This window comes from Oryctolagus cuniculus, chromosome 14 (assembly GCF_051225735.1).
Source record: "Oryctolagus cuniculus isolate XC-2025 breed Fujian yellow rabbit chromosome 14, ASM5122573v1, whole genome shotgun sequence".
Classification (NCBI taxonomy): Eukaryota; Metazoa; Chordata; class Mammalia; order Lagomorpha; family Leporidae; genus Oryctolagus; species Oryctolagus cuniculus.
In genome coordinates, this window is record NC_142880.1 from 58,847,294 (window position 1) to 58,864,761 (window position 17,468).

Sequence of the window (17,468 nt, forward strand, 5' to 3'; positions counted from 1 at the left end):
TTTTTTAAAGATCGATTTCCAACCACTTGTTCACTCCCCAAGTGGCCTAAAAATGGCCAACATAGGCCAGGCAGAAGCCAGGAGCCAGGGACTTCCTGGTCTCCCACCTGGACCATCTTTTGCTGCCTTCCCAGGCACATGAGCAGGAAGCTGGAGCTGAGACACCAGTGGAGCTGCAGGCAGCGGCTTACCCGACTGTGCCCCACCTCAACCCCCTTCTCACTCAGCGGTTGCTTGGTAAATCCTGGTTGAATAAATAGGCATTCAGCAAATACCCTATTCACCTGGTTCCCGCTTATGGTGCGGATCTTGCTGTGAACTTACGCCTCAGGACTTCCATTTAGGGTAAGTGCTGGTGGCCAGAACTTCTGCAAAGGCTCCTTGCACTCTCCAGAACCAAAGGCTGACACTTTGGCTTCCTTCTTGCAGATAGGAGCCACGGCAGGGAGACAGGGTTAGGGTGGGGTGGGAGGAGCATCACTTTTGGGAAAACTGGTCAGAATGTTGATCTTTTCAGTACGCCCTCCCAATTCAATAGAACACACATTGAAGCAGTGGAAAGCTCAGTGCTTTCATGGGCCTCCGCATTCCCTCAAAGGTATCACCCAACCTTTGTGGCACCTCTTTTGAGAGACCATTCTGGAAGAGAGGCGGTCCCTTTAAGGCCCTGGAAAGGGTCTCGGTGTCGGTTTCCGCGAGGAGGCCACGCCCCGTCACGTGTGCACGGCTCCAGCAGGGCAGGGCTAGAGGCTCTTGGCTGTCGTCACTTCCGCTTCTCTGTCAGTCGCGAGCGAGTAGCAGAGTGTTCGGCCGCAGGGACGGAGCGTGAGTATGCGAGCCCCCCGCCCCCAACCCTTGGTGCCCCGACCCGGCCTACCCCCAACCTTGGACGGCGAGCCGCGAGCAGCCCGCCGCCCTCCGCGTCCCTGCCGGCGGTGGGAAATGGCGGTTCCGCCTGACCTCCCCCCTCCCCGCCTCGGCGTCCGTGAGCCCCCTCCTCCGTCGCCGACCCCCTGCCCGACGCGCCGAGAGCCCCTTCGCGCCCGAGGCCTGCTCCAGCGATGGGAGCAGAGGCGGCGGGCGTGGCGGCTCCGGGCTTCAGGGCGCGGCCGGGCGGGGGCGGGGAGTCGCGGGGAGGGTCCCGCGGACGCCCCCGGGACAATGCGGCTGCGGCCGGGCCCCCGACGGGGACGCGCGTGGGGCCTGTGGCTTGCCCCGTCCTCCTTGCGGCCCCGACCCCTCGCTGGTGTGTGTTGAGGGGTTCACGGGGGGGAGGGGGAGAGCGGCGGCGTCGGAAGGGGGTCGGCGGGGGAGAGGAAGGCAGGGTGGCGGCGCGAGGGGGCAGAGAGCGAGCGCTTCGAGAGGAGAAAATGGCGCTTGGTGCAAGTCCCTCCTCTCCTCACGCCGTCTCCTCCGCACTTCGCTGCCTCCCACGCCCCCTCCGACCGAACCTGTCTCCCCTCGCCCGGGCGGCCGCCAGTCCCGGCTTCTAGCAGCTTCCTGGCAGGAGCGAGTCCCTCCCCCGCCTTGGCGCTTTCCACGCCGGTGTGGCACCGAGTCCCTGTGCCCTTCTGTCCTAGTTCATTTTCACCTCGTTTTTCTTGATCCTCCCTGAGCCGGCAGGCAAGGACCAAGGGTCCTCCCCCCACTTCTCGTTTAAATTGCGTTTTGTGTGTATTCTGTGAGAACGTTCTTAATGAATTGCCTGTCCCACCATTTTTTGGAACAGTAAAGCCGCTCATTACATTAAAAAAAAAAAAAAGTGTATTACTGAAAGTTCGAAGAACTGGGCTTAGTTGCCGTTACCTTGTTGTTACCTTATTTAGATTAAATAGGAGGTGGGAGTTTGAAATGATCTTAGGCCTCCAGGCAGCTATTACTAAACGGTGATAGTTGGGCTAGACCATTTTAAAGTGAAAAATATATGTTCGACTTGATTACCTTTTCAAAAAAGGCATTTTGGCAGTTAAAGTAGCAGCTGGCGTAAAAAAAAAAAAGATCTAAATTTGTTTTGTAGACTAGGTTGTAAAAATGGAGCAGTAAAAGGAAAAAAAAAAAATGTACCAGCTGTGCTTTGGATGTCGCTGTTCCTCTCTGAATTTACTCTTCTGGTCTTCAAGCAGTTGCCGGTTAAAATCAACATGGCTGAGTTGGGCTGATTTGGGCTTTTTGAATTTCATGGCCAGGATTGGGATGGCCCACTTCTTTTACCTTGACCTCTTATTGTGGAACACGTTCAATGCCAGGGCCTGCACAAGTTTAGTCTAGAGAGCTGGATTTTGATTTTTTTTTTCTAAAAGGAAACTGAAGCCTTTCCCCCTTCCAGACATTCAGAGTTTGTCTTTATTAGGCCCTTAGTGGCATACAGAAATTAATAGGACCCATTCTCTTCTGAGATGGGGAAAGCAAAAGCTAAATTGAGAATTGGCACTTTAGCACCTGGTATTGAGTGCCTTGCAAAGGCGGGCTCACGGGCCTGGAGTTTCTTACAACTGGGGCTGAGGTTTATTGATAGTGCTCTCCTTCCCCTCGGCAGTAAAGTCCAGTTGCAAGTAAAGTACTGGGCTGTGAACCTCTCTGGGGAGGAACTGGGAAACTGGATGGTACCAGTCGCTCTCATAAATAGATTCTTCATGATTTAAAATGATATTCAGGAGTAGAAAATAAGTGTAAAATGGACTGAATCACTCTGAGTTAATATGTAACATTGTGAACTCTGAAATAATACCTGTTATTTTGATGATATGGCCAAAAAGTCAAAATTAACATAAGAAATAGGAGGAAAAGTCATTATGACAAAGTTAATTAGATACCGCATCAGCATTGTATAGCTATTCCCCCTGTTGTACGAATAAATTCCCTGCAGTGAATAATTCTACATTAGTTTCTGCTGTCATTAGAACTATGAAGCACCACTGAGTGAGATTGTTTGTGTTTCTTTGGGTTTTAACAGTAAATGTTAGCAGCTGCTTTCTTACGATCACCCTACCCATAAACTGCTAACCCCACTAAAGTGAAGTATAAAAAGATCCATGGGCTTTGAGGTGGGAATGTGAGTGTGAATGTTCTCTTTCCTCACTGGTTCACAATATTTTACTGTTATTTGCAACTTAGGAGAGTGTAGATTTAAAGCTTGTGCTCAGCAGAATGATCTGTGTATCACAAAGTGGTAGAATGAACCGTACGGTGTGTCGATGAGTTTTAAATGGGAGGAAGAGCGTAGTTGAGGTAATGGGGCAACTTGTAAATTATTTACACAATGCATTTTTCTTTTAGAATGCCTAAGTCAAAGGAACTTGTTTCTTCAAGCTCATCTGGCAGTGATTCTGACAGTGAAGTTGACAAAAAGGTGAGTATTACTACACTCATTTTTGTCGTACTTGACCCATCAATGTTGCCCACATCTAATCCTGAGGAACAGTGAAAGGCATGCCCGAGTATTTATTTATTTATTTATTTATTTGACAGGCAGAATTAGAAAGGTCTTCCTTTTCTGTTGGTTCACCCCCCAGATGGCCTCTATGGCCGGCGCACTGCGCTGATAAGAAGCCAGGTGCCTCCTCCTGGTCTCCCATGTGGGTGCAGGGCCCAAGGACCTGGGCCATCCTCCACTGCACTCCTGGGCCACAGCAGAGAGCTGGCCTGGAAGAGGAGCAACCAGGACAGAATCCGGCACCCTGACCGGAACTAGAACCCGGGGTGCCGGTGCCGCAGGCAGATGATTAGCCTAGTGAGCCAAAGCACCGGCCCGGCATGCCTGAGTATTAACAGAATCTGGGATGGCAGTGCTTCTGAAAGTGGCTGGCCCTCAGATAGATGTGCTTAGGGTGCTCATGGCACAGCCACACTCACAGGCTCTCCGTTAGCTTTAAATCTGTTGAGAACCCTTAGGACCCCCTAAGTGGCAGAACCACTGCTTTAGACTCTAAGGAAATTGGATTCTAATTAGATCCAGAGTTCCTCGTTGCCATTACTTAGAAATCTGCCTCATCTGCCGGGCTGCTAGTAGTGTTTGGGCTAAATTACCTGAGGTTTTGAATTTGAGTACCAATTTTGAAAGCCGCCTTACAAGTGGTGTCTGTTCCTGCACACAAGGATTACTGAATTTAGACTTGATACATCTTGATATTTTTGCTTTGATCTGTCACTTTGAGTTAAACTAACACCTAGGAAAGCCAATTTGAAATAACTTACTTAGAATAAGCTTTTTGTGTATTAGAAGACAACAGTGCTATAAACTCTTCATTCCGCTTAATCGAGCATCTCAGTGGAGCATAACTGAGCGTCTCATGTGTGGTCAGGACTTCCTTTCACAAACAGCTGTCGCTTATCATGTGTGGGTTTACATGTATCCTAGAAGTAGAATAAATTGGTTGTATGCTTTCTAGTTAAGGTATCTCCTTTCTGAGAAGCAAGTAATTGGCTGTAGAGATCTGTAGTTTTTAAAAAAGATTTATTTATTTGAAAGGCAGAGTTACAGTGAGGCAGAGGTGGAGAGAGAGAAAGAGGTTATCCATCTACTGGTTCATTCCCCAAATGGTCACAACAGCTGGAGCTGGGCTGATCTGAAGGCAGGAGCTTCTTCCGAGTCTCCCATGTGGGTGCAGTGGCCCAAGCACTTGGGCCATCTTCCACTGCTTTCTTAGGCCATAGCAGAGAGCTGGATCGGAAGTGGAGCAGCCAGGTCTAAAACTGGGGCTCATATGGGATGGCAGCTAGCAGGTGGAGGCTTAGCCTACTACGCCACAGGGCCTGATCTGTGGTTTCTGAAAGTTTATCCTAAAGCAGCAGGCCCTCTATCTTCTTTCTTTCTTTTTTTTTTTTTTTTTTTTTTTTTTTTGCTACCAAACTTTAGTTAGCAGTGTTAACTGGAAGAAAAGAATGCTTACGGGAGGGTTGGGAAGTTGGGACCAGTAAGTATAAAGACAGTGTCATCTGGAAGCTTGCTAAAAGACTTAAGAGAGCACATGTAGTTGCACAACTGAAGAATTCTTCATTTTTTTCTTTGCACCTGGTATAGCATTTGAATGCATTCATGGAATACATTCATATTGAACTTTTATGTGCCAGGCATGCGCCAGTCCACAGGGAATACTTGGATATTGATTTATAGAATAATTGCTTTTTACTCACTGAGCTAAGTTTTGCTGTTTGTCCCAAATAGTTATTCCTAAAATACATCTTATGGTTTTCATCCCATGTTTTGCATATATATATATATTTGTGTGTAATGTTTTACCTAGCTTCATCTAATTTAGTACACTAAGTTAGTAACATTAAAATATTCATACTTTCTCCTCTAAGAAGGAGCATGACTGCCCTCTACTGTTTGGGTTGGGAAGTCTCATGGTTTTATGCACTCCAGAGAATGAGGCTGTATTAGAATAGTGCTTTCACACTGTTGTGACTTGGAATGCTAGTCAGACAGATTGCTGTGTGTCTTTAGTGAGTTTTTGTGATGGGGAAGTTTCTTGATTTGTTGATTTCCTGTACAGAGTAGCTTTCTTCAGTGTTGCCTAATCATAAATTCCTTAAGCCATTTTAAATGCCTTTTGGAATATTCATGTCCTAGAAATGTAGTAAGTTGATCGTAGGTTGCCTGACTAGTGTGTCTGCTTTGTAAAATGTAAGTCATTGACTCACTTCAGTAGACCTGTGGATCCAAAATTTATTCAAAAGCAGCAGTGCTCTTTTTTCTTTCTCTTGTAAAGAAATCTTAAGTGGGGGTGGGGGGACAGCATTTGTCACAGTGATTAATTAAGACACTACTGGGATGCCCACTTTCCATATCAGAGTGCCTGGTGGGAGTCCTGGCTCCACTTCCAGTTGATTTCGGCTTCCAGCTAATGCATACCCTGGGAGGCAGCAGGTGATGACTAAAGTACTTGAATCCCTGCCTTACATGTAAGGGACCTGGATTGAGTACTGATTCCTGGTTTTGGCTTGGTCTAGCCTGGGCTTTTGCAGCTTTTGGGGGAGTGAATCAGCAGGTGGAGCAAGTAAATTTAAAAGAGCCTGCATCGTGGCACAGTGAGTCTGCAATGCCAGCATTCTGTATCGGAGCACTGGTTCAAGGTCCCTGGCTGCTCAGCTTCTGATCAGGCTCTGTTAGCGAGCCTGGGAAAGTGATGGAAGATGGTCCAAGTGCTTGAGCCCCTGTCACCCATGTAGTAGCCACTTACAGAGCTCTGGGCTCTTGGCTTTGGCTCAGAACAGCTCGGGCTCTTGTGGCCATTTGGGGAGTGAACCATCAAATGAAGATCAATCCCTCCCTCCCTCTCTCGCCCCCCCCCCCCCCCCATAAATCTATCAGCTTTTTAAAAATATTTTTATTTGAAAGGTAGTGTTACAGAGAGAGCTAGAGGCAGAGAGAGAGAGATTAATCTTTAATCCACTGGTTTATTCCCCAAATGGCCATAACAGTCAGGACTGGGCCAGGCTGAAGCCAGGAGTTTCATTTGGGTCTCCTATTGTGGGTGCAGAGGCCCAAGCACTTGGGGCATTTTCTGCTGCTTTCTCAGGTGCATTAGGAGGGAGCTGGATGGGAACTGGAGCAGCCAGTCCTCGAACTAGCCCCCATAGTGGGTACTGGTGCTGCAGGTAGTGGCTTAACCCTCTGTGCCACAGCGCCAGCCCCAATAAATCTTTAAAAAATTAAAATACAAAAAAAGCAATGGAGCCTTTTTGGAATCAATTTTTTTTTTTTTTAAAAAAGATTTATTTATTTGAAAGGTAGAGTGACAGAGAGGCAGAGAGAGCTTCCATTTGGTGGTTTACTCCCCAAATGGCTGCAGCAGCTAGAACTGGCTCACATGGGTGCAGGGGCCCAAAGATTTGGGCCGTCTTCCCACTGCTGTCCTAGGTGTATTAGAGGGAGCTGCATTGGAAATGGAGCAGCTGGGACCTGCACTGGCACTCATTTGAAATGTGTTTTATCCTTAGTTATGTGTGCACATCTCTTTTAAAGATTTATTTATTTATTTGAAAGAGTTGCACAGAGAAAAGGAGAGGCAGAGAGAGAGAAGTCTTCCACCTTCTGGTTCACTCCTCAGTTGGCTGCAATGGCTGGAGCTGGGCCAATCTGAAGCCAGGAGGCAGAAGCGCCTTCAGGTCTCCCATGTGGGTTCAGGGGCCCAAGCACTTGGGCCATCTTCTACTGCTTTCCCAGGCCACAGCAGAGAGCTGGATTGGAAGTGGAGCAGCTGGGAATTGAACCGGCACCCATATGGGCTTTACCCATGATGCCACAGCGCTGGCCCCTGTGTGCACATTTTTTAAGAGTTAGTGAGGGGCGCCGGATTCTGTCCTGGTTGCCCCTCTTCCAGGCCAGCTCGCTGCTGTGGCCCGGGAGTGCAGTGGAGGATGGCCCAAGTGCTTGGGCCCTGCACCCCATGGGAGACCAGGGGAAGCACCTGGCTCCTGGCTTCGGATCAGTGTGGTGCGCCGGCCGCAGCGGCCATTGGAGGGTGAACCAACGGCAAAGGAAGACCTTTCTCTGTCTCTCTCTCTCACTGTCCACTCTGCCTGTCGAAAAGAAAAGAAAAGAAAAGAAAAAAGAGTTAGTGAGTGAGCTTCCATCCTCTGGTTCACTCCCTAGATGGCGATGGTGGGTGGCACTGGGCCAGGCTGAAGCCAGGAACCTGGAGCTTCATCTTATTGTCTCATGTGGGTGATTGGGCCCCAAACACTTGGACCACCTTCTGATGCTTTTCCAAGGCACATTAACAAAGACCTGAATGGGAAGTGGAGCAGCTGGGACATGAACCGGTGCCCATATGGGATTCTGGCATTGCAGATGGCAGCTTTATCTGCTGAGCTACAATGTTGGCTTCATGTGCATGTTTTAACCATGTTCTTGCTTTTTTCTTTAAAGTTAAAGAGGAAAAAGCAAATTACTTCAGAAAAACCTGTGAAGAAGCAAAAGACTGGTGAGACCTCAAGAGCTCTGTCGTCTCCCAAACAGAGCAGCAGCAGCAGAGATGATAACATGTTTCAGGTAAAGTTAGTTGTTTTCTTAGAGCCAGAGGATTACCTGGCTTGATCTGAGGAGTATTGAAAGTACTTTTATCTGATATCAGTGATAAGTTTGTGTTTTGTAATCCTCTAGTTACTAAAATATGAAGCAAGTTAGTAGAAGTTAAAGTTATATGATGCTGGACTGTTGTTACAATCTAAAAGCCTATTGGTTTGCTGAATTTAAAACAATGCAAATTTGAATGCTATATTCAAATGATTCAGGACTAGATGTTCAGACAGCAGTTTGGTGGAGGTGGGTGGGATGTTGGGCTATGAGATAGGATAGGCTGTTACTTTAGGGGAAGCAGTAATATGACCTGCCTAATTTTGGGCTGATAAGAAACAGAAAATGGGAAGGGGGTTGAGAGATTTAATGAAATCATCTAAAGACGGTGAGTGTGGCTTCTGGTTTCTTGACCTTGTTTCAAGGAGACCTTAGTGTCACTAGAAGGTGGCTTTACGAGGGTAGAGGCATTAGGGATCAGTGGATCCTGATGAGATTGTAGGCTTTATTTGTGTGGTGATAGATTAGATTGTTTTCCCAAAAAAGAAACAGATGCCTATAAAGATACTGGTGTGGAAGAATGGACTAGAGAAATTAAGCAGGAAGTGAAGTGTGAACTTGATTGTACATGAGATGAAATGAATGGAGCGTTTCCTGTGGTACCTAGACTTGTCTGGGAAGTGTTCCTGTGGGACCATTAGCATGATTGACGGAAGTCTTCAGCTGTAGTCAGAAGAAGAAAGGGGCAGATGAAGGTATGTGTTAGGTGATGGAGGACGGAAGGGAAAAGGGTCGTAGGTCAAGACAAAATGGTGAAAGAAAATGTGAACAGCAGTAGGATCTAGAAAAGGATAAGTTTCAAAGAGGCATAAAGTATTAGTTGAAGATGAAAGGTAGTACAGAATGAAACTACATTTATTTTATTGGAAAGTGAGGCCAGCTTGTGTAGAGTGAACTTTGAAAAGGCCATGGGGAAGAATGGAATTATAAGATGTTTATCTTGGTGCAAAAACTTGAAATGCGTAGCTTTTTTCATAATGTGGTTTTTCCATGTGCTTTTTGAATATTCCTTTTATTTATTTATTTTTCAACATCTGATGGCCTTGAAGGGCAGAATGCCAGAATTAAGGTGGAATAGCAAATGGAAGTTGGGTTTTTTATTTTTTTATTTTTTGACAGGCAGAGTGGACAGTGAGAGAAAGAGACAGAGAGAAAGGTCTTCCTTTGCCGTTGGTTCACCCTCCAAGGGCCGCCGCGGCCGGTGCACCGCGCTGATCCGATGGTAGGAACCAGGTACTTCTCCTGGTCTCCCATGGGGTGCAGGGCCCAAGGACTTGGGCCATCCTCCACTGCACTCCCGGGCCACAGCAGAGAGCTGGCCTGGAAGAGGGGCACCCAGGACAGAATCTGGCGCCCCGACCGGGACTAGAACCCGGTGTGCTGGTGCCGCAAGGCGGAGGATTAGCCTAGTGAGCTGTGGCGCCAGCCGAAGTTGGTATTTTTACTCTTGCTTTTTTATTTGCTTTGTTTTGCTAATGGCTTTAAATCCTCTGAATTTTGCTTGTATAATTTAGAGGAACTAGGGACAGACTTGGTTAATTTGATGGAAACAAATAAATATATGTAAGGAAAATCTATGAAAGAGTCCTCATTGCTTTGCTTACTATATTTTGTCTTTTTCTCTGGCTCTGTCAGATTTTTTGTTGCAGTTATGAACCAAGTAGATGCAGTGTAGTTTCATGGAATTTATGGAAGCAGAAATCACACAAATATATAATTGTGACAAGGGCTGAGAAGTTTTAACAAGATGGATCATTATGACAGAGTAGCTGTTCTGGGAATCTCTTCCCAAAGAAGTGGCATTTATAGCTTCAGACTTGGAGGAGGAGCCAGCCATGCCAAGTGTATGGGTGAGGGAGGTACTTTGAAGTAGAGAGATTTGTGTCATGGGCTCGCTTGTGTTAATAGCTTCAAGTGGGAAATAGCGTGAATAGTGTAGGTATTACAAAGCTGTTGGTTGGAGCCCCAGAAGTCTGCTGAGTCGAGGTGGGAATGCCGTTGGGTGAGGGGAGAGCAGCTCTTTTGGGGCCTTGCTGTTGGGAGACCATGTTTATCAGTTTGTGGTTTTCCTAAGCACAGTGGGAAGCTATTATAAAGGCAGAATGAAATTTAAAATCAGCAAGAGGATATTTTTTCCTTTCATGGGCTTTCTTCCCATGTAGAATGACTGGCTGCTGTGGAACATTTTTATTATGTTTATAAGTATTTTCAGGGCAAATATCTGCGGCTTTTCTCTGCTGAGTACTGTTCTTTGGAGGCCTGCATCTATGGCATTATAACATATTGTATCTTACTCATTTCATTCCCTAATTCTGTAGGTTAAGAACTAGGAATCTCAGATTCTGTTCTGTTCTATTAAGAGTAGTTTGGAGAAAACCAAATCTGTTTTTAGGGGAATAGTTTTCTCATCTCTTCCTCCAAAAAATGATTTTTTTAGTTCTTTTTAATATTACTTTCATCTACTTGAAAGGCAGAAGGGAGAGCAAGAAAAGGGCAAGGTCACTCCCCAAATGCCAGCAACAGCCAAGCCCAGAAAAGGCCAAAGCCAGGAGCTTGAACTCCATCCAGGTCTCCCACATGGGTGGCAGGAACCCAAGTACCTAAGCCATCATCTGCTTCTAAAATGCATGAGCAGGAGTGCTAGAGCAGAAGGGAGGAGCCAGGACTCAAACTGGGACTCCAGATGTTATGCAGGTATCCCAAGGAGCCATTTCACTGGCTGCTCTGCACGTGCCCATCCCCAGCTTCAGTTCTTAAAGCCCTCATTTGGAGTCATTCCTAAGCCTCCTTGGGTAATTTGACACTTCACTTTTTTTTTTTTTTTTTGATTTATTTATTTGAAAGGAAGAGTTAGGGAGAGATGAGAGATCTTTCATCCACTCGTTTGCTCCCAAATGCCACAACAGCTAGGGCTGCACCAGACTGAAGCCAGGAGCCAGGTGCTTCTTCCTCCTGATCCTTGTGGGTCCTCCGCTGCCTCCCCAGGCACATTAGCAGGGAGCTGGATCAGAAGTAAGCAGCTGGTACTCAACCGGTGCCTGTATGGAATGCTGGCATCCCAGGTGGTGGCTGGGAGGAATGTAGACTTTATTTTCAAAGTGGCTTTCATAGATCTAACCGTGTAGGCATTCTAAGAGAAGTATTTTTGTTATTTTGGCATTTTCCTTAAAATGATTTTTTATTTTTTATTTTTTAATTTATTAGGTAGAGTTACACAGTGATAGAGATAGATAGAAAGGTCTTCCTTCCATTGGTTCATTCCCCAAATGGCTACTACGGCTGGTGCTGCACCGATCCGAAGCCAGGAGCCAGGTGCTTCTTCCTGGTCTCTCAGGTGGGTGCAGGGGCCCAAGCACTTAGCCCATCCTCCACTGCCCTCCCAGGCCATGGAAGAGTGCTGGACTGGAAGAGGAGCAACCAGGACTAGAACCCGGTGTCCATATGGGATGCCAGCGCTGCAGGCGGAGGATTAGCCATGTGAGCCACGGTGCCAGCCCGAAATGATTTTTTTTTTTTTTTTTAAGATTTATTTGAAAGAGTTACACAGAGAGAGAAGGAGAGGCAGAGAGAGTCTTCAGTCTGCTGGTTCACTCCCCAGATGACCACAATGGCCAGAGCTGCTGATCCAAAGCTAGGAGCCAGGAACTTCTTCCAGGTCTCCCGCGTGGGTGCAGGGCCCAAGGACCTGGGCCATTCTCCACTGCTTTCCCAGGCCATTAGCAGAGAGCTGGATTGGGAGTGGTGTAGCCGGGACTTGAACCAGCATCTGCTGGTGCTGCAGGCTGGGGCTTTAACCCACTGCGCCACAGCACTGGTCCTGGTTGGTTATACTAGATTTTAAGTAGCTTAGAGTACATTAGAGTACATTGATTATGTAATATTAAAAGAGGCCTTCATTTTTTTACTTAAAATGACCAAGAATATGCTTTGAAGACAGCTCGTACAGTGCAGAACTTTTGCTAGATCATCAGATGTTAGAATCTTTGAGGACCTAGGTTATAACTCTGTCAAAACCAAATAAATTTAGGAACTGAATAGACGGGAAGTATTGGCTAGTAGCTATAAGACAGGATTTTTAAAAAGACTTTATTTATTTGAAAGGCAGAGTAACAGTGAAAGAGAAGTAAATGAACTATTTTCTGTCTGCTGGTTCACTCCCTGTTGCTTGTGATAGGACTGGGGCAGGCCAAAGCCAGGAGCCTGGGACTCCATCCAGGTCTCCCCCATGGGTAGTTAGGGACCCAAGCACTGGGGCCATCATATGCTGCTGCTCAGATGCGTTATCATGAAAGTGAATGGAAGTGGAGGAGCTGGGACTTGAACTGGCATTCCCTAAAGGATGTGGGCATTCCAGGGGGCAGCTTAGTCTGCTGTACCACAGTGCCTGCTCTAGGATTGTTTTTGTTCAAACTGAAAAATCTCTCTCTCTCTGTAACTGCCTTTCAAGTAAATAAATTTAAAAAAATTATTTGTTTAATTTGAGAGAGCAAGCGAGAGAGAATGAATATGAGCACTCTGCTGGGTCATTCCTGAGAGCCCTAAACAGCTCAGCCAGGAATGTGGAACTTAATCTGGGTCCCACATTATTGGCAGGGACCACGTAGAGTTGCAGTACTTGAACATCGTTTGCTGCCTCTTGGGGTGCGCATTAACAGGAAGCTGGAATCGGGAGTAGAGCCAGGACTTGAACCGAACCCAGGTGCTCCAGTATGGTATGCACTTTTTCATTCTTCAGTGGATGGACATTTGTGGTGTTTTCTCTTGGCTATTGTGAATAATGGTCCTCTAAACATGGCTGTTCAGTATTCCTTGGAGATTGTGCTGTCTAGGTATTTTTCGACATGCAGTCATGCACCACATAACAATGTTTTGGTTAGCAGACTATTGACATGAAGATAGTCCTATAAGGTTATATCACCTAGTGACATTGTAGCCAGCTTAGTTTATGTAAGTTCTTGTACACTATGATCCCATGATGAAATAAACTAGCAAGTTATTCATTTCTGAGAAACTGCCTTAGATTCTGTAGGTGATGTGTGACTGCATGCCCAAAAGTGGGAATCCTAGATCACATGGTAGTTCTTTTTTCTTTTTTAAAATATTTATTTATTTATTTTGAAAGGCAGAATAGAGAGAGGAGAGAGACAGAATCTTCCATCTTGCGGGTTCATTCCCCAAATGGCTGCAACGGCTGGAGCTGGGCTGATCCAGAGCCAGGAGCTAGGAGCTTCTTCCAGGTCTCCCACATCGGTTCAGGGACCCAAGGACTTGGGCTGTCTTCCACTGCTTTCCCAGGCCATTAGCAGGGCGCTGGATCAGAAGTGGAGCAGCCAGGATTCAGCTGGTACCCACATGGGATGCTGGCACTACAGGCAGCGGCTTTACCCACTGTACCACAAAGCCGGCCTATGTAGTTCTTTTTTCTAGTTTTTGAGGAACTGCCGTACTATTTTCCATGCTAGTTGTATTTTTTTTTTTAACTGATGATGTTTGTAAATGTAAAAATGAAAGTGTGAGGTACTTTATATTTTAAGATTTATTTATTTACTTGAGAGGCAGAATTAACAGGCGGAGGGAAAGAGAGAAGTCTTCCACACTGGTTTACTCCTCAAATGGCCTCAACAGCCAGAGCTGGGCTTATCTGAAGCCAGGAGCTTCCTTGGGGGTCTCTTACATGAGTGCCAGGACCCAAGCACTTGGGCCATCTTCTGCTTTCTGAAGCCATCAGCAGGGAGCTGGATGGAAAGTGGAGCAGCTGGGACTTGAACTGGCGCAAATATGGGGTGCTGGAACTGCGGGCAGATGCCTAATCTATGCCACAGCTCCAGCCTCAAGGTGTTTATATTTTTGATACTGAAAAATCATTTTCATGGTTATAAGTAGATTGAGCATGCAGCATGTTGGTGAATATAAATGCACAACGGTGAAAGGAACAACTTTTTATGTTTTTGCTTCTTTTCAGATTGGGAAAATGAGGTACGTCAGTGTTCGGGACTTCAAAGGGAAAGTTCTAATTGATATTCGAGAGTACTGGATGGATCCAGAAGGTGAAATGAAACCAGGGAGAAAAGGTGAGGTTGCTTTCTTGAATTAGATTCTAAAGCTGAGACTTAATTAAAATCTACCTTACTTGAAATTGTTGGCAGGGACATGGGGTAGGGAAGAACCTTGTGCATCTGATTATCTTTTATTATAAATGATACTTAACTTTTTTTTAATGAGATGCCTCAAAAGATAAGATTAAAACCAAGAAAACACATCCCCATTATCACTCCTAACTGGTTATTAATTTGCTTGAGTGTACATTTCTTTGTAAAGTTATAGCAGTTTTCAGATGCACTATCTGGGAAGTTGGAAAATCAGGAATAGAAGGTTCTGTTCATACTGTTTCCTATAGATGAAACTCAAAAACCTGTTCTTTAGGAGAGTATCCTTCAAGTGAGTCTCTGGCCTCCTTCCCTTTGGGCTTCATTCAGTCCCAAGCCTGAATATTCACAAATACCTAGAGAACATTTTTTTAAAAAGATTTATTTATTTTATTATTTAAATGGCAGAGTTAGAGGGAAAGAGATTCCATTTGCTGGTTTACTCCACAGATGGTTACAACAGCCTGTGCTGGGCTCCATCCAAGTCTCCCACATGGATGACAGGGGCCCAGGCATTCTGGCTGTCCTTCCTCACTTCCCAGGTCTGTGAGCAGGGAGCTGGATGGGACTTGAACTGGTGCTCACATGAGATGCTGGCATTGCAGGCAGTGGCCTAACCAGCTGTGCCAAAACGCTGGCCCCTGGACAGCATGTTTGAGCCAACCTGATTTTGTGTGTTTGGTTAGTTGCTTCAGCTCTAGATTAGTCCTTTGCTGATGAAAAAAATGTCTCCCTATTTAGTTTTATTCTGTCTTCCTATCAGTTTGAAAGCTATTACTGTTTGCTTCATGCAGTTTCCAGGTTTACTAAACTGAATCTTTGTGTGTGTTCCTACCCTTCTGCGTTTTCTTGTTGAGTTCACTTTTGGCTTGACCATTAATATTGTTCCAGAGTGGCCAGTGGGAGGTTTTTTTGTTTTTCAAAACATTTACTGAAACAATTTGGTTAACTTTAAAACCCTTCTCAGGTTGTCTTGATGAATTCATTCTCCTTTTCAACTTCATGGCCACCCAGCAGTTTTCTGTAAAATATGTTAATTCGAATGTTTACTGATGTGTTGGGTGATGGGCTAAGTTCTTTAATCACATTGCCTGATTTACTAATGTATACAACATGTTGATGTGTAAGTACCATTTTATATAAGAAACCGAGGCTCAGAAGGTAGTGTGAAAAAAATTTAAGGTCCTTCAGTTAGTGATCGTGAGGCTGGGATTTGAACCCTGACAGCATGACTGTAGAATGTACTTTCACCCACTACATTCTAAGAAGTCCTCTATGTCCAAGCTGGAATGAGCGCTTCTGAAAGGCCTCAGTGCATTTACTGTAAATGCCTGTGGAATGGAAAGTTAGGGCAGACAGGGGGACTGATTGGATATGACAAATCTGTGCCCAACCACCACTTTGCCTGCTGCTTGGCGGGTCTTTCTGGAATGTATCTTCAAGTTGACATTTTGTTCTCATTGATTGTAATTAGCATTATGCAGGATGTACTGTGGGAGGTAAAGCTAGATGCAAGCTTGATCTGCTTGGGGAATTCTGATGAATCTAGTATAACAAATGTGAGGGATTTGACTGTTAAATATTATAGCATTGTGCCATTCAAAATGTTATTTTGATAAAATGGTATTTTAGTTGGAAATATAAAAATTCTCAAGAAAGCTTGAGTAGATTTTCAAGTTGAATCTTCAAACTTTTCTTTCAGGCATTTCTTTAAATCCAGAGCAGTGGAGCCAGCTGAAGGAACAGATCTCTGACATTGATGATGCAGTAAGAAAACTGTAAACCTGAGCCATACGATACCTGTGACGTCTTAGTTGTTTTACTCTGTCTTTTTACATTGGCTTTTGTTTTCTAAATGTTGTTTTCCAAGCTGTTGTATATTTGGATTGCAGAACACTTTGTAAGACAAATACTTTTTTTTTATGTGCATTATTAAAAATGTTCTGAGTGAAGCTAATTGTCAACTTTATTAAAGATCGCTTTGTGCCCACCTAGTGTAAAATAAAATCAAGTAATCACAATCTTAACTGTGGTGGCCTTTTTTGATCAGACATTTGGTACTATTTAAGGCCAAAAGGAACAGTTTTATAGACCTTTTAGTTTTAACTCAGCTTTTACATTAACAAGGATACTTTGTTCAGTTTTTAAACTTTTGATTTGTGGAATCTGTACTTTATCTTCTTTTCCAATGAAATGTCTAGATTTGTTTTGACTTTCTACCCCAATGATACTTCACTTCCATTTTTCTCCTTTATTCCATTTTCCTTTAATAACAACTCTCTTCATGTTCAGTTTTTATTTTTCTCTTTGATGTTCTTGACTATATTTTGCTGATTTGGAAAGTCAGTGAAATTGTCAAAAATATTATCTCAGTAAGGTACTTAATTAAAATATATGAGGACTACAATCACTAAATCTACTGTATTAAATATTAGCAGATACTTGGTAACAGGGCTTGTATGAGAACGTCGAATAAGTGTATGTCATTACCCATAGCGCTGTATGTAGTATCTTACTGCTTAGTCTGCAGAAAATATTGACTTAGATGTCAGGTTTGCTTTCACCTAGTTAATGTTTGCCGTGGGATGATGTCTGTAAAATCAGATACTGTTAAATAGACTAGGATTTAATAAAAATTGTGAAAGCTTACTGCCCTAACATTTTATTTTCTAACATTTAGTATGGATTATGTGTATGTAGCCAGAGATGGCACTGAGCTTTGCTGTCAGGGTAGGTGATGAGGTCAGTTGTTAGGGGAAAGAGCATTTAAAGCCTATACTTGGATTTTTGGTCTTTGTTTCAGCAGACTTGGTTATTTTAGACTTGCTGAGTTTTGGCAGACAGTTGTAAGTGGTTTTCATTTAGCTGTATTGATGAAACACTACAGATTGAGGCACAGATGTCAGGGGCTTTGCGCAATAAATGGGGCATGGTGTGCCTTAGGAGAAGAATGTAAAGGCAACAGTAACTGAAAGTAAAGGAGGTGGCAGTGAAGAGGAAGAATTCTCAAACCAGATGTTAGATATGTGTTATTTTGAGATTTTGATAACATTGATGGAACGTAATTCTAGATAGAACAGTAAAACTTAGGTTTAAACACACGGAAAACGTTGTTGACAGATTATTTATGGTAGCAAATCTCAAATGGTTACTGCCATCAACTAAGGGCTGCCGTATCAGAGGGTTGACCTGTTTTGCTACCAGGTTTGAGTCCTTTGTCTGAAGCATTGTGGTGTAGAATT

General features: G+C 44.6%; 1 protein-coding gene across 3 annotated transcripts; it reads left to right on the forward strand.

Moving 5' to 3' along the window:
- Nucleotides 1-205: 205 nt before the first annotated feature.
- SUB1 (SUB1 regulator of transcription) lies at nucleotides 206-16,253 on the forward strand. Of its 3 annotated transcripts, none has more exons than XM_089312688.1 (5): nucleotides 206-345; nucleotides 3,277-3,349; nucleotides 7,874-7,996; nucleotides 14,043-14,151; nucleotides 15,929-16,253. In XM_089312688.1, the coding sequence occupies exons 2-5, from the start codon at nucleotides 3,278-3,280 to the stop codon at nucleotides 16,006-16,008; spliced, it is 384 nt and encodes a 127-aa protein (XP_089168814.1). In that variant the 5' UTR covers nucleotides 206-345; nucleotide 3,277; the 3' UTR covers nucleotides 16,009-16,253. The 3 variants fall into 3 exon arrangements, with proteins under 3 accessions (XP_089168814.1, XP_089168813.1, XP_002714157.3); XM_089312687.1 differs by lacking the exon at nucleotides 206-345 and adding an exon at nucleotides 783-829; XM_002714111.6 differs by lacking the exon at nucleotides 206-345 and adding an exon at nucleotides 783-825.
- Nucleotides 16,254-17,468: the final 1,215 nt, after the last annotated feature.